Raw genomic sequence first — 16,809 nt, 5'->3', positions numbered from 1 at the left:
TCCAATTTTATTTGAATACTAATCCAATGATACCGCCACAACACCACCATCTCCCCTTCCTGTGTAAAAGAATGTCATAGCTATTCTGTATGTATCATAATACTTCAAATTGAATGAAATGAGTGCAATGGCATATTTAACATTCAGTTGACAGGACCATTTTACAACCAAGGTGAAAAGACACACTAACTATGCAGCACTTCCTCAGTATGGATTGAAATGTCAGCTAAATTGTATAATGTACAGTTTTAGGTGCTGTATTACAGGAGACATTGAGAGGGAGGGCTAAGGATAATTAAGTTAATAAGTAGGATTGTCGTGTCTACCATGAGGAAATGCTTAACAATTCTCAGAATTTGTATTTTGATAAAATGCAACTGAGAACATCCGACTGAAGTATTGGAGTTATTGCAGGGAATTGATAAATTACTAGAAAGATATACAATACTAACACAAGATCTAGGACATCAGTAAAGTAGATGCATAACCTGTTCATGCAGAGGTTGATAAACATATAAAATAGCCTATGTGGAAAATAGTGCAAGGAGCAAATATTCTATTTTTTTTTAAACATAAAGGGTATCTGCCATAAGAGGAGATAACAAATTTGAGACCTTTGATAGTGAACAAGGTTCATCTGATTCAGTTTATTGCTAAATACAGTGGAAGATATAGGTACACAACCAGGTAATTTATGTTTGTCATTTCATGAATTGGAAGGCAAGTTACAGGGATGAGAAAAGAGGTTGGATTGTTGTGATGGTGGAGGGCAAGGCTCCTTAAGTGACAGCAATCCAGATTATTTTTGTGATTCCTGGAAAACCAGAATGCATTTGCCTTCAGAAGACCTATTCTCTTCCATTGCTAATGGAACTGATTGAAGCCTAAAACATCAATTGTGCTCCAAGTTGCATCAAAAGCAGGGTTTAGCTAAGCTGTGTATGAGCATAGCTGAAAATGTGTTGCTGGAACAGCGCAGCAGGTCAGGCAGCATCCAGGGAACAGGAGAATCGACGTTTCGGGCATAAACCCTTCTTCTTGAAGTACCAAGTATTGGAAAGACTGCTATACACAGCAGTAAAATTTTACAGCGAAAATAATCATAAGACCACAATTCCATTTCTAAACAGATAGCCTGAATAAGATGGACACTTTGGATACCTGGTGATAGAATTCTTTTAACTTGAAGCCAGCCACATCGCCTATGCCAATGTAGCAGTAAGACTAAGAGAAACAACAACTCATGAATTGCAGCATTTCTGACATCAATCAAGTGAAAAGTACTGCACTATTGATAAATGAACATTAAACTTGTAACAAGTAGCTTTGTTTCAATAGCATTTCTGGAAGCTTCCTTGTAAAATGTCCCAATGTGTACAATGGGGAGGCAATGGCCTTGTGATGTTATCACTAGACTATTAATCAGGCGACCCATGTAATGTTTTGGTAACTTGGGTTTGAATCCTGCCATGGTGGAATTTGAATTCAATGAAAATCTGGAATTGAGCACCCAATGATGACCATGACATTGTCAGTTGTCAGGAAAAGTCCATCTGGTTGGGAAGGAAACCTGGTCTGGCATACATGTGACTCCAGACCTATAGCAATGTGGTTGACTAGCAACTGCCCTCTGGGCAATTAGGGATGGCCTAGCCAGCGACACCCATATCATGTGATTGAATAAAGAAAAAAAAATTCAGCATTGATATTAAAACAGGATAGTAATTAATTTTTTCATCTAGTTCAGCTAGTTTAATATTTTTAAAATAAAACTTGGTGTTAAAATCACCTTTTAACTTAAAATGTTGTAAATAATTTCAGATTGAATCAGGGGTGATAAAACACAGATCTTAATTAACATAAGGTATTTTCATTGTTTATTCAGTGTTTTGGAAAGAATATTTGAACGACGTATAGAAGAAAATAGACATCGACTAAATGAAGTGAGTATATACCTCCAGGTGTCAATATTCTTAAAACATACAATGATGTTTTATCAAAAGGGCAAAAAATCTGTAGGTTTCATATGCTTGTTTATTTTCCTTTCTCCTCTATAGCTATTAGTATTAAGACAATCCTAGGCTACAGAAGCTATTAGTTACTCACTGTATTTCAATGAAATAAACACACGTGATCCATGACAACTTGTCAGCATGCTATTCAACTCTTATGTTTTCATTACAAGTTAAAAAAACTTGATTCTATTAAAGCTGTCTAGGAGGAGATCTGGAAGAGGTAATTCCGTGTGATGTGTGGTATGAGATTTTACAAAGGTTGCACAGATTTTCTATATATGCAAAACATTGTTTTATTCAGTGCAAGATTCTACACCATGCCCAGATAGTTCCAGATTTAATTAATGAATTGATAGATTTAAGACAGATATCAGAGGCAGGTTCTTTACGCAGAGAGTGGTAACAGCTTGGAATGCCTTACCTGCTAATGTAGTCAACTCAGCCACACTAGGGAGATTTAAACAATCCTTAGATAAGCACATAGATGATTTTGGGATAGTGTACGGGGACGAGCTGAGAATAGTTCACAGGTCGACGCAATATCGAGGGCCGAAGGGCCTGTTCTGCACTGTATTGTTCTATGTTCTATGAATTCAAGTTTTAACAACTGTGATGGGGTTTGAACATGTGTGCCAGGAACACTATCCTAGGCTGTCTCCACACAATTTAGACTGGGAATTTAAAAAGGCCAGAGTCTGAATTCATATAATCCCTACTGTATAGAAACAGGCCATTCATCCTACTGAATCCTCCAAAGAGCATCTCACCCAGATCTACCTCCTCTACCCGATCCCTGTAACCCTGCATTTCCCATGGCTAACCCATGCAGACTTGGGGAGAACGTGCAAACTCCACACAAACAGTCGCTCGAGGGTGGAATCAAACTCGGGTCCCTGGTGTTTTGAGGCAACACTGCTAACTGCTGAGCCACCATGCTACCCTTTTTACCAAATTATGTTTGGTTCTTTTTCTGCACCTTATTTCTTAATTTTCTCCTCCCTTGTTTTTTTTTAATGGCTTTACTAATCTACTGGATTGCATCTTTCCTTTTACACTTATTGTTATTTTAGCTTGTTACTGACTCTTCCCTCATTTATTAATGATGGCTGCAGAACTACAAGTGTCCACTTTGCTTTTTAGGAGCGTATACTTAGTATGTAGCAATGGTACAAAATTTTTTTAATACATCCTAATGTTAGTCTAAAGTTTTCTATAGTTAACAGTTAAGTCTAGACTATTGTGGTCAATTTATTTCTCATTCCTTTGAAATTTGCGTTCCTGAAATTCTTATACCCCTGAGTTATCCATGTAGGAGTGCAGAGTAAACCGTAACTTTAGAGATCAATGCTTAGGCTCCAACTTTTCACAATATATGTCAATGATTTGGATGAGAATATCAACTGAAATGTTTCCAAGATTGTAGATAACATATGGGATTATGAATGGTGAGGAGGATGTAAAGAGTCAGGAAGGCAATTTAGACAAATTGAATGAGAGGACAAATATGTGGCAAAATTTGCTTACAGTGTGTGATAAGTGTGAAGTTATCCACTTCAGTAGGAAAAACAGAATGGCAGAGGATTATTTAAATAGTGATGGATTAGGAAATTTTGATATGTAAAGGTACCTGATTTTCTTTGTACACCAGTCACCTGAAAGCAAGATGCTGGTGTGGCAAGCAGTTAAGAAGGCAAGTAGTATATTTATCTTCATTGGTAGAGAATTTGAGTACAAAAGCAAGGATTTCTTGCTGAAGCTGCACAGAGCCTTACTTCAAACCGCACCGGAAGTATTGTATGCAGTATTGGTCTACATACCTAGGAAAGGAAGGACATAATTGTCATAGAGGGAATGCAACTAAGATGCTCCAGACTGTTTCCTGGGATGGCAGGGTTGTCATATGAGAAGAAACAGGGTATATATTCACTGGAGTTTAGAAGTGTAGCTATTATTGAAATGTATCAAACTCAGGCAAGGCTTTAAATACTAGATTCAGGCTAATGTTTTCCTTTTTGAGGGAGAGGTCCAGAACAACAGGCCACAGTCTCAGGAGGAGAACTTTTTTTTGCTCAGAGGTGATGAACCTATGAAATTCACTACCATATTAAGCTATGGAGGCCAAGTCATTGAATTTAGGGAGAAAGCGTGAATATGACATTGAAATAGAGGTTTAACCAGGACCATATTGAATGGTAGAGCAGCTCAATGAGCCCAATACCCAACTTTTAAAAATTAATTTTTATTCATTCAAAGGATATGGGTGTCGCTGCTAGGTCAGCAGTTATTACTCTTAATTACCCAGAAGGCAGTTCCGAATCAACTACATTACTGTGGGCCTAAAGACTTATGTCTTAAGTCAGGTATCAGTGTTAGATTTTTATCCCTATAGGACATTATTGAACTAGATGGGTTTTCATGACAATTGGCAAAGGGTACCTGGTGCCATTAGGCTAACTTTTAATTCCACATTCATTGAATTCAAATTTTATTGAATTTCAAATTCCACCATCAGCCATGGTGGGATGTACCATACTTTTATTTTCTATGGTTTGATGACTGTCTCAAAGTTTGAAATTCTCACTCTCAAATGCTTTTCCTCAATCAACTGAAGACTGAGCACTTTGGAGATGATAATGAATTTATTTTCCATCTACCTGAAGTATTGTATGTAGTATTGGTCTACATACCTAGGAAAGGAAAGGAAATGCAGCTAAGATTCTCCAGACTGTTTCCTGGGATGGCAGGGTTATCATATGAGAAGAAACAGGGTATATATTCACAGGGTATATATTCACTATATTCACCTTTGTTAAAAAGAAGCTCCCAGTATATGGAAAATGGTCTGTTTTGCAAGATCTCATCATTGATGTTGGTCAATAGAGAGGTTTTGTGCTGTGAGAGTAGGTTGAACAAGGACCATAGCTTTCTCAGCAGTTTGTTCATTTTCTTATTTTTTCTGAGAAAAAGCATAGGTTATAGGAGCAGGTGTAATCCATTCAGCCTCTGTATACCGAAATTATTCAATGTTATTAGTATGCAGAAATCTTATTGATTTCTGCCTTGAACATGTTCAAAGATTAGGCTTGTACAGGTCTTGAAGGGAGAGAATTCTGAAAGGTTCACCACCCCGTCAGAAGAAATTCCTTCTCATCTCAATCTTAAATAGCCTTTCCTTATCTTTAAAGTGGGACACCTAGTTCTAGGTTCACCATCCAAGGGAAAGATTTATTACACATCTATTCTATTCAGCCCTGTACGAATTTTGTAAGTTTCAGTGAGATCTCCTCTAACTTTTTGAAACTGTGGAGAATAGGCTCAGTTCATTGTAATGGGTCTGTGCTGTTCATGTTGGTGAGGATCATGCCTTGCAAGACATTGAGGAGAAGATGAGAATGGCAAAAAAAACTATTGAAAGCCAAATTTGAAGCAAATATTCCAAAGATTTTGCTGTTTAGAGTCAAAGGCTTTTGTGAAGTCAAAATAAAGCTGTATATAGCAGTGGGTAATGTTTGTTGCATTTTTCTTATGTCTATGAAGTTGGGAGTTCTCCTCCTGATTCTGCTGGATATTTCTTAAAGAAAAGATTTGCCTTTAATTGGCTGCTGATGAAGAATCCCGAGGCCTAAAATACCTAAAGCTGTTTTTGAATGGGCTTTGAGCTCTTTGAATATGTTAATAACTACCTTTAGACGCTTACACTAAATACCTGAAAACTCTGTGCTGCAATTTTAGTATTAGGACCAATCCCTGGGAATAGCAGTAACAGGCCACTCACTGCTTAACTGGTGTGCTTGTGTACATTCGAAACTCAAAGATAGGGTGCAAAGGAAACCAATTTCTACCCCCTTTTTGTTTAATTATCTGTATTTCCGTTTAGAGAAATAAGTATCACTATGTCAAAGTAGCTAATAACTAATTTCATTACAAAATCTGCCAATCCCTACAAAATCAAAAGCTTGTCCTGTTTAAGGAAAGAAGAAATCAAGTAAAGAAAAAGTAAGACCAAAAGACACAGAGCAGAAATAACCTGTTAGGGCCGTTGAGTCATTCAGTGAGATTATGGTTGATCTGATAATCCTTGACTTGTCCTCATAATCTTTGATACCCATACTAATTAAAAATCTGTCCATCTCAGCCTTGAATACACTTAAAAAAACTAACTTTCCCAGCTCTATACGATAATGAATTCCACAGATTTCCCTCTGAAAAAAGAAATTCCTCCTCATATCTGTTTTAAATAGGCAACCCCTTAATCTGAGATTATGCTCTCTGGTCCTAGACTGTCCCTCAAGGAGAAACAACCTCTCCACTTCTACCTTGTCAAGTCCCTAAGAACCTTTGTATTTTATTAAGATCTTCCCTCATTCTTCTAAACTCCATTGCATACAAATCCAGCCTACTCAATCTCTCCTCATAAGTAAAACCCCCATACCTACAATCAATCTAATGATCCTTCTCTGGATTGCATCTGATACCAATAAATTTTGTTTTGGATAAAAGGACCAAAACTGTTCACAATATTCTAAGTATGGTCTGGCACCATCTGTGGGAAGAAAGTGGAGTTTACATCTTTGGTCTGATGACTCTTCATCAAAACCATACTTATGCAGTTTTTGTAAGATTTTGATGAAAAGTCACCGGACCCAAGATGTGAACTCCACTGTCCCCACAGATGCTGTCAGATGTGCTGAGTTTTGCCAGCAATCTGTTTGTTTCAGATTTCCAGCATCCACAATTCTGATTTTTATTTTAGCGAGAGCTTCCTTGTTTTATACTCAATTCCCTTTGAAATAAAAGCCAGTAGTCCACTTGCCTTCCCTATTACCTACTAAACTTATTTACTAGCGTTTTATGATTCATGTATGAACTCACCAAATCTCTCTGTGCTGCAGTTTTCTGCAATCTTTCCTCATTAAATAATATTCACCTCTTTATTCTTCCTGTCAAATGCATAAACTCACATTTTCCCACATTCCCTCTGCCAGACTTTTGCCCACTCACTCACTGTCTAAATCCCTCAGCAGATTCTTTGTGGCATCCTTACTACTTGCTTTCCAACCTATTTTTATGTTGTCCACACATTTGGATACAATATGTTCACTTTCAGTGTGAAGTCATTAATGTATATATTGCATATATTTGTGGCCTCTGCACTGATCCCTAAGGCACTCTACTACTTACACGTTTCCATTCTGAATAGTACTCTATCCATGACAATATAAGACCTCCAATACCTTCTTATCATCTTAAATAATTTTCTGTCTAATACTTTATCAAATGACTTTTGAATATATTACACCTTTACCTATCCTGCATGTTACTTCGTCAAGGAGTTCTAATAAATTTGTCAGGTATGTTGCTTCTGCTTGATTACAATTTGTATTTCTAAATGTAGACCTATTGCATCCCTTATAATAGACTCTAACATTTTCCTAATGCCAGATGTTAAGCTAACTGGCTTTTTGTTAGCATTTTTTTGATTCCTTCACATTTTGAAGAAGGGTATATACATTTGCAATTTTCCAATCGTCTGCATTCCCTATCAGTTGTTTATAACAGAAGGTCATGTCTCACAGCAAGTATGGAACATACCTTTAAGAGACTTGATCTTGATATCAAACGCAGTATCATAACATGTGACCAGAAGGTATAAAGGTCTTAGTCCCCTTTGCACTAGGGGCATGTGCAATATGACCTGCCGAGGAAAACATGCAACACAGTTGGTCATTGGATTGCTCAGTACTAGCCTAGATACAGCAGTGCCTGTGATATCAATATATGTGTAGATACCATAGCTGGAATAATTTTAAATCTTTCAGTACTATGTAACCACATCTAGTTCATATGTTAAGGGAGCTAATGTTAGTATTGCCCTTCACTGCATTTACAGCAGAATGTGAGGGCAAATCAGATAATTTCTTCACAATGCACAATATACTTTGGTCATACCGTTGCTTTACTTTGTTCTTTTTATTCACTGAACATTTGCATTATTTGAGTGGTATGAGAATGACCTAACTCCCATTTTTAGTTCAAAAAATCAAGGAAATTCAGATCTTAAGGTTAAGCTCGAATTTTGTCAATGTTCCAAGCTGATTCTATGAAACATTTGATGGAATGCAATTGCTCATTTGTTAATGTAACCCAACCCTGGTGCAAACTTTTCTAACTTTAGCCATTACTGAATGACAAAGTTTATCATAGAATCCCTACTGTGTGGAAGCAGCCCATTCGACCCATCGAGTCCACACCTCTCCAGACCCATCTCCCCACCCTATGCCGGTAACCCTGTATTTCCCATGGCTAATCCACGTAGTCTGTATATCCCTGAACTCTATGGGCAACTTAACATGGCCAATTCACCTAACCTGCACATTGTTGGACTATGGGAGGAAACAAGACCACCTAGAGGAAACTAATGCAGACATGGAGAGAAAATGCAATCTCCACACAGACAGTTGCCCGAGAGTGGAATCGAGCTTGGGTCCCTGGCGCTGAGAGGCAGCAGTGCTAACCACTGAGCCAACGTGCTGTTACAACAACTAAATTTACATCATATATCTTACAAGCACCAACATTCAAAGATCATGTATCTGATGTTTTATGGTGTTTTCTTTTTAATTCTCCACATTGAAACCAACTTACATTTTGAATATATGAATGTAATTTTATAGCTTCAGAATTGTTTTCTTTTTAATTAAAAAAAACTTTCTTGATTGGATTTTCATAAAGATGTTTATTTACAGCACTTCGTAATACCTCTTGAAAGCAAATTGAAAAATTAACATATTACAATGCTACTTCCTGAGCAGTAGTATCTTGTTAAGTCTTGAGAAGATTTATAGCTCAGGTTGAGAATCTGGATGTAGGTTTGCTCACTGAACTGGAAGGTTCATTTCCAGACGTTTCATCACCCTTACAGATGCTACTCGGACCCCTTGGCATCATGGTAACCCACAGACCCACTAACACACTAAAACAGCAGCTAATGAACTTGAAAGACCCTATACAGACAACAAGTAAAATTAATGTCATTTACAAATTACCATGCAAGAACTGTAACAAAAACTACATTGGACAAACAGGCAGAAAACTAGCCACCAGGATACATGAACACCAACTAGTCACAAAACGACATGACCCTCTCTCACTAGTATCCTTACATTCAGATAAGGAAGGACACCACATCGACTGGGACAACACATCTATCCTAGGTCAAGCCAAACAGAGACATGCATGAGAATTCCTAGAAGCATGGCATTCCAACTGGAACTCTATCTACAAACACATCGAGTTAGACCCCATCTACCACCCCAGAGAAAAAAAAGGTAATGAAATCACTACAGGAAATGACATCACCAACCCAAAGAAACCCAAACATATAAATAGAAAGCAGGAATCGTGAACAGTGCTTCGCCTGGAGGCGCACTGAAGATGTTACTTAGGGTGATGAAAAGTCTGGAAATGAACCTTCCAGCTCAGCAAGCAAACCTACATCCAGTAGTATCTTGTAATAATCTAGAAGTTATAATTGCTGGAATTAGTCAAGGAACATTTAACACACTTAATTACATTCCTATACCTGCTAATTCAGTGGGTTGACTTTTATGAAAGCTGCAATATAGGGGGAGGAAAGACCACAAAAAATTGGGAGAGGGTGCAAGTCTGCATGTTCCTCAATTTTCTGCTACCCCAATATTCTGATAGCAGCACGGAACATAAAGAATGGCATTCCTTCCTAGTGACCAATTGTGTTTGTGGCCACTTAAGGATCTGTCCTGTCATTGTTGGCATTTTTGTTGTGGCAGATGGGTGCTCTGCCACATTTGTAAACTGCATTTTAAAATCTAGCAGCCTACCTATGGGTTTAGGAATGAGACTATTGCCTCCTAATTTGTGATTTCTGGCTCACAGAGAAATCTCCTGTGGCAAATACTGACCCCGTGGCAAATACTGCCCCATGGCAATTCAACTCCCTGTCATCATCAAACATCATACAGCGTTGCTGAGACCTCTTTATCTGAGCACAGTGGCCTCTGACTCCATTTGCTTTACTGCTCCTAACGACACAACTGGGACTGAAGAGCTGCTAGCCTTCTGATTGACTTGCAGCTCTTGAAGGTCAGGAATCTGACAGCAACTCAGCTGGAAAATGGATATAAGATGTTACTGGTGCTCTCCAAACAGCTGAGGCAGGATTAACTCCAGCTTCAAAAGCAGAAATTGCTAGGAATTGTTTTTTTTGAACTCTAGCTTGTCAGGACCAGCATCATCCCAATAAAATCCCACCCCATATAGATGCTAATGTGTTTATTTTACTAAATTAAACAGATCTAAAATTTTTCAATACTAAAATTGATAATCTACTTCTTTGTCTTAATTTTGCAGCAGAAATTACGTCATATGCTGGATGCTTTAAAAGAAGATTTGGGCTTTAAACCAGAAAAAGACTGGAGGACCAGTGGTTGTGAACCAGTATTAACAAATACTAAACTGTTAGAATTAAAAATATCTGATTCTTTGGAAAATCCTAAGTTTGCACAGAATTGGAAGGAAGATACTGGTACTATTGTTAACCTTTCAATTGACAATGAAAATGAAGAATCATGGAATCATAGAGTGCTTGGGAATTCTAGTGCAAGTATTTGTTACGACCGTAGCATTGCTGGAACCACATACCTTGATGCAATTTATGGAGAGCAAATCCAGGATGTTTTACACACAGAACAAGATCATTGCCTGTTTACAAATAGTGAAGAAAACCCTGATGATTTACAGTCTGTGGACCATCCATACAATTCCCCCGACTGTTGCACTGATCTTGATGAAACAACAGATTTGACAGAGGTTGATAATCTTGTGGTGTCTCTTCATACTGTTGACGTTAAGGAAAGCTGTGAACTTGAATATGATCAGCATGGATCTACATTAAGTCAAGATTCAGAAAAAGCTTTTGATGATGGCATTAATTTGTAGTGCTTGCAATTCTCTGAATTACACAGCTAACATTCATGGATCATAACAGAATTCTTGATCTTTGTGATGTAAGCCTGTACTTGCCGCTGAGTTGGTTATTGACTATAACAAAGGTTTGCAACAGAAACATTTTTGGGTATTTTCCCTGAAAAATCAATGCTCCTCTGCACTGTGCATGTTTTATGCTACATTTCTGAGATCTAGTATATATTTTACTACAGTTACTAAGGCATTACTTTAATCTTGACTAAATGAGTCGTTAATCCAAGTTCATTGTAAGTGACTGCTGCATTACAAAAGCTACCTCTCACATCTTCCTGAGTCTTGCACAGATGTGTTTTATTTTTTATTAGAATTTTACAAATACTGTTCTCTATAAGCAGCTGCCAAGAAGAATGTGAAGGCCATTCATTATCTCCAACTGTGTCATGCAGACTTGCTGAAACCAGATGTAAACCTAGAGTGTCCTATTCTGCGATACAGTATATTGGTATACTAAGTAGATTTAACTTCAAATCTTTACAATGAGGTAAGTCAAACCATTGTTTCAATGCAGTCATAATAGAAAGTTAATTGTTACAAAATGATTATGTGCATGATCAATCCAGTTACTTTATTGTTCTTTCAGAAGGGAATACGTTTGACTGAAATGCCCTATAATTTTAAATCAAGTAAGGGAGATAATCATACAGCAACTGGTATTCATTAATCCTTTATTTTGCTCAATTTTTTGATGATTAATTCGGTTTAATCTACCTTAGGAGCAAATAGCATGTAGAGTTTCTTCTATGACAACATGAATACTACTTCCATCCCAATTGGACATCATACTTCAGGAAAGTTGGTAAGGTTTTGAAAGGTTAGAGAAGAAATTTACTGGAATGATTCAAGGGATTAAATTTACGCCAAAAAAAATCCTTAAACCAGAGAAAGGAGAAATTTTGTCTGGTTTAGGTAGGCTATATGAAGACAAACTGTTCGTGGTAGCTCAAAGGTTGGTTGTAAAATAGAACAGTTTAAAGTATTAGCAAAAGAATCAGAGACAAAATAAACATTTACTATGCACTAAGTACGGAAGTTAGGAATTAGAAATGCACAGTTTGAAAGGGTGATAGATGCTGAGTCTGTAGTAGGATTCAAAGGGCATAGGATAAATACATGAGAAATATGGGTAAAGGGTATGGACTAACTAGAGAGTTCCTTGAAAGAACTGGTGTGACACAATGGGCTGAATGGCCTCCTTCTTCTGTACTGTATCATTCCCTGATTTCATAAAAAATCCCAGTGGGAACCTTTTCCGTTGATGATAACAGCTGATCGAAGTTTTTAATGTTGCAGAGGAGGAAGTTCTACAGAGAGTATTTATTTCAGGAGGTCGCAAACTCAAATTTGTGAATCAAAATAAGAGTGACAAGGGATTGTTAATTGATGTTAATAATTGTACAAGCATTTTGTTGCATTTAGTTTTGATTATGCAGCAATTCAACAACATAATTCCTTTTTAATATTGCCCAAATTTAATATACTCCAAATTGTTTACATTGTACAAGAGGAATACTTTCTAATTTTGTACCAACGTGAAAATTTTACGTAGTATTCTCACATGACTTGTTGGCCCCTGTAACTTGAGCAGATCAATGAAAGCTATATACTGGAAAAATGTAAAATATCAAAATCTAAGATACTAAAGCAATAACACTTTTAATGCTGAACGAGACATCTCTAGACCTTAACACAAAATATTAAGTCTCTAAATATAATGAACACTTTCATTATTTTAATATTAAAGTATTTGGGAAGTACCAATCTAGTACTTATTGAGAATGGGTACCGTTCAAAAAGTGATCTGTATTCAACAAATAAATTGGAAATGTCAGTCAAAAGAGGCTAACGTCAGAAATAGAACATTACTGCACTGATGTTTTAGGTTTTCTTTCCTGTTATTGTAATAAACAAAGATACTTTACTCAGCATCTGATTCTTGTACATCAGACCTGTTAAGTTTTGATGGAAGACCATTGCTTTTTTCCTTTTTTGCACACTGAAAAATACGTCCAAGGACATCATAGAATCCCTACAGTGTGAACGCAGGCCATTCGGCCCATCGTCCACACCGATCCTCCAAAGAGCAGCCCATCCCCCTGTAACCATGCATTTCCCATAGCTAATCCACATAGCTTGCACATCCCTGGAAACTCTGGGGCAATTTACCATGGCCAATCCACCAAACCTACACATGAATTGAATTTATTGTCACGTGTACCAAAGTACAGTGAAAAGCTTTGTCTTGCAAGCAATACAGGCAGATCACAGAGTTAAGTAGCATAGATAAGTAAATGGATAAGCAGCGGCAAAACCAAAAACATGGATACAGGCGAATATTAAGAGTTTGAGTCCATTCAGTATTCTAACAACAGTAGGGTAGAAACTGTTTCGAAACCAGCTGGTGTGTGTGTGTGTTCAGGCTTCTGTACCTTCTCCTTGATGGTAGAGGTTGTAGAAAAACATTGTCAGGATGGGAAGGATCTTTGAGAATGCTGGTGGCCTTTCCTTGACAGCGGGCCTGGTAGATGGATTCGATAGATGGGAGGTTGGCCTTTGTGATTGTCCGGGCAGAGTTCACCACTCTCTATAACCGTCTCCGATCTTGAATGGTACAGTTGTCATATCAGGTAGTGATACATCCAGACAGAATGTTCTCAATGGTGCACCTATAAAGGTTGGCAAGAGTATTCGCTGTCATGCCAAATTTCCACAGCTGCCTGAGGAAGAAGAGATATTGTTGTGCCTTTGTAACCAGTGGACTGTGGGAGGAAACCAGAGCATCTGGAGGAAACCCACACAGACACTGGGTGAATGTGCAAACTCCAAACAAGCAGTCACCCTAGGTGGAATTCGAACCCAGGTCCTGAGAGCTGTGAGGCAGCAGTGCTAAATACTAAGCCACCATGCTGCCCCAACATGACAACTGAATAAGATTTCATTAAATATTTATGCTTGGTTATGATAATGTTAATCCTATTTCCAGACTTTGAAGGATGGATGACAGCTGAATTATTTTTATAATAGTTTCTCTCTAAGTTAAGATCTCAAAAGAAGTAAGTAGGCATTCCTCTTTTTAATTATGAACTGGTCCTTCACACACTTACAACCAATATAATTCCTCAAAAGTAAATAATGATAAATATCTCTTGACAAAAATATGATAGGAAATATGCATCTCAAATAAAGTAAACCTGATCACCTACATTTCAGTTTTGTGCATCAACATATTCAAATTTTATATTAATGTTTTAATTTTTTTGTATGTGAAAATTTGCTGTTACCTTTGCTGTCATAAAGATACATGTGTGAACCTGGAATTCTTAAAAGAATTCTCCTGTCTGTATGATTTCCAATAAAACTGATTTACTTTATAAGTAAAAATCACCATACATGCAAAACTTCAGTTTAGCTCGTTGAATACCAAATTGTGGCTTGACTTTTAATTAACTCTTTCTGGGAGTAACCTGTAAAGATAATTTCATTGATTTCCTGACCTATTGCTCGTAAAGTCAGAGGTTTTAGTAGTGAGGAAAATGCACCCTTTCATGTGCTTCTACCTTGAAAGTGAGCCCCTTCAAAGTTATAACATATTTGTACCAGAATATGTTAGATTTTTTAAATTCTCTTTTTGCTGGTCACAAAACATTGCATCTCGTAGGAACATCTGATAGAGAACATGAATTATGGTCTAGTATGCCAAAGGCATTTGTGATAAAAATGCGTAATTTATATATACTAATTGCAGTTTTTGAATTTGGTTTCAAAATAGATACAGATTAAAAAAAAGTCAGAAAATCTTTTCAGAATAGTGATCTAAACCTGTCTTTGTTAAAAAGGTAATGACTGCAGACCCCTGTGATACTAATGGAAACATGTTGGTTTGTGTTAGCTAGAGATCATTTGCTTTGTTTTCAGTTGAGAAGAATCTAGGATAGAGCAAACTTTTCAATTCAGTTTAGAAAATACCAGAGTCGAGTTCAGAAGCAAGTTTACTTTCTCTATGGGAGGAGTACTGGGCAGATCAGGGAACCAGTTACCTCAGGCAAGGGCTGATTTGTGAAGTTTCTGAACTAGAAGTGTTTGGTTAGAAATCTACAGGTTATTAGAAACTGAGAAAGTTTAGGTGCTCAGATTTCTGAAAAGTTCATGCTAGCAGACTTGGGAAGGTCTCATCAGATTGTCTCCACAGTCCATTTCAAAGAAGCGATAATAAGTCAGTGGAAACTTATATTTGAGATAGAGATGTAATTTTTTTGAGTCTCTATATTGCATCATGTTTGGAAATACATTTGTTTTGCGTGTTTTAATATAATTTCAACTAACGTCTGTATTTATATCATTTGTTCTTTTTTCTTTTGTGTAATAAACGTCTGTGCTGTTGTGAAAGAATTTCTGGAGTCCAGTGTGAATATGTTTCAATGACTAATCGCCATGCTAATTAATTAAACAAAAGCAAAAGATTTGATTTGGTTTTACTTTGGGTTCTGACTTGACCACTAGTACCATCAGCTCGAACCATAACATACCATAAGTTGTTTCTGCCATTGTGTTTTGTGGAATGCACCTCACAAACCATTCAAAGTGTTTGTAAGAACCATTGTATTTCCTAGAGAGTGATCAAGGCACCCTACTCAGTACAGGAATAATTAAGCAAATTTAAATGCCAATTTCAGTTATTTTTGTCTCTAATAAATTCAAATTAAACCTTACACAATATTAGGAAATTAAGAACACAGGATCTAAACCTCTATCAGCCTATGCATGAAGAATTGTTCTCCAATTTCATTCCCAAAAAGTCTAGCTCTAACTTTTTAGACTATTTGCCATGCTGATAGATTCTCTAACTGCAGTACTGGAAATTGTTCCTGTGTCTGTTATATCTTGTCTTGTTAATATTTTGAAATCTTTGATCAAATCACACCTTAACCTACTAACTTCCATTGAATGCAACCTCCATTTCTATAATCTCTCACTATCATTTAATACTTATGATAATGCATGATATTTGAAATTGCATAAAGCTTTGTGGCTGAATTCAAGTAGGGGAGGGAGTAGGATTAAGTTCCAAACTCTCCCGTGACTTTGGGTACCAGGGTGAGCAATGGACTAACAGTCAGATGTATTTTACTTGCTGCTACTGCCACAAACACTCCCAACTGTGACTGTGTAATCCATCCCTTAGTCAATGCCTTCCTTTTCATCGGAAGTGGCTATTTAATAAGTAAGCAACTATGTTAACTGTTGGTTTTACAACAAATGTTGCTACAAGAGGAACAACTGCTCTTTTTCATATTATGGATAATGGGCAAATATGTCACTGCTGTTAAAGTGCTATATTTTTAATGTTACTGTATGCTATTTGTACTGAGAACTGTTTATTGCATGATGCACTGAGCATGGCCTCACACTTGTAGCTTACAGTCTTATTATATGTGAAGTTGCAATCTACTTCGCTGAATCAAGTTAATTACCAACCAAGTTTCTGGGGTAAAGACAGAATCGGCAGGCTTCGATGAGGAAATCAAGTCATGAAACCTGAATCCCCATTCTACCAAACCCACTCTTTTATTAAAAATTCAAATTCAATCCATAATCTCTTAACGAAGGCTGTGCGGGTTTTTCCCTGTATATTATCCATTCCATTTCACCCCATCACCACCAACATCAAACCTCACACCAAAGAAACTCCAGGATATATGATTAATCCTCTGATGTACATTAATTAATTGCATCCAACTTGTTTTTTCACAATCCTTCTTTATCTGTATTAATC

At 37.0% G+C, this 16,809-nt stretch overlaps 1 protein-coding gene across 6 annotated transcripts in view; it reads left to right on the top strand.

Annotated features, from left to right (window-relative positions):
- LOC122553482 (spermatogenesis-associated protein 7-like) overlaps positions 1-15,431 on the top strand; it is a 90,801-nt gene extending 75,370 nt beyond the window's left edge. For 4 of the 6 annotated variants that reach the window (XM_087989724.1, XM_087989723.1, XM_043697291.2 and 1 more), the window contains 2 exons: positions 1,886-1,943; positions 10,404-15,431. In XM_087989724.1, the coding sequence (XP_087845850.1) occupies positions 1,886-1,943; positions 10,404-10,991 (646 nt within the window). In that variant the 3' untranslated portion in view covers positions 10,992-15,431. The remainder of the gene's footprint in view (positions 1-1,885; positions 1,944-10,403) is intronic. The other 2 variants (XR_015757876.1, XM_043697292.2) reach the window with 2 other exon arrangements.
- The last annotated feature ends 1,378 nt before the right edge of the window (positions 15,432-16,809 follow it).

This window comes from Chiloscyllium plagiosum, unplaced genomic scaffold (assembly GCF_037043375.1).
Source record: "Chiloscyllium plagiosum isolate Xiang-an unplaced genomic scaffold, Cpla_swu_hap1 HiC_scaffold_8, whole genome shotgun sequence".
NCBI lineage: Eukaryota > Metazoa > Chordata > Chondrichthyes > Orectolobiformes > Hemiscylliidae > Chiloscyllium > Chiloscyllium plagiosum.
This window is presented reverse-complemented; position numbering and strand designations above follow the sequence as displayed.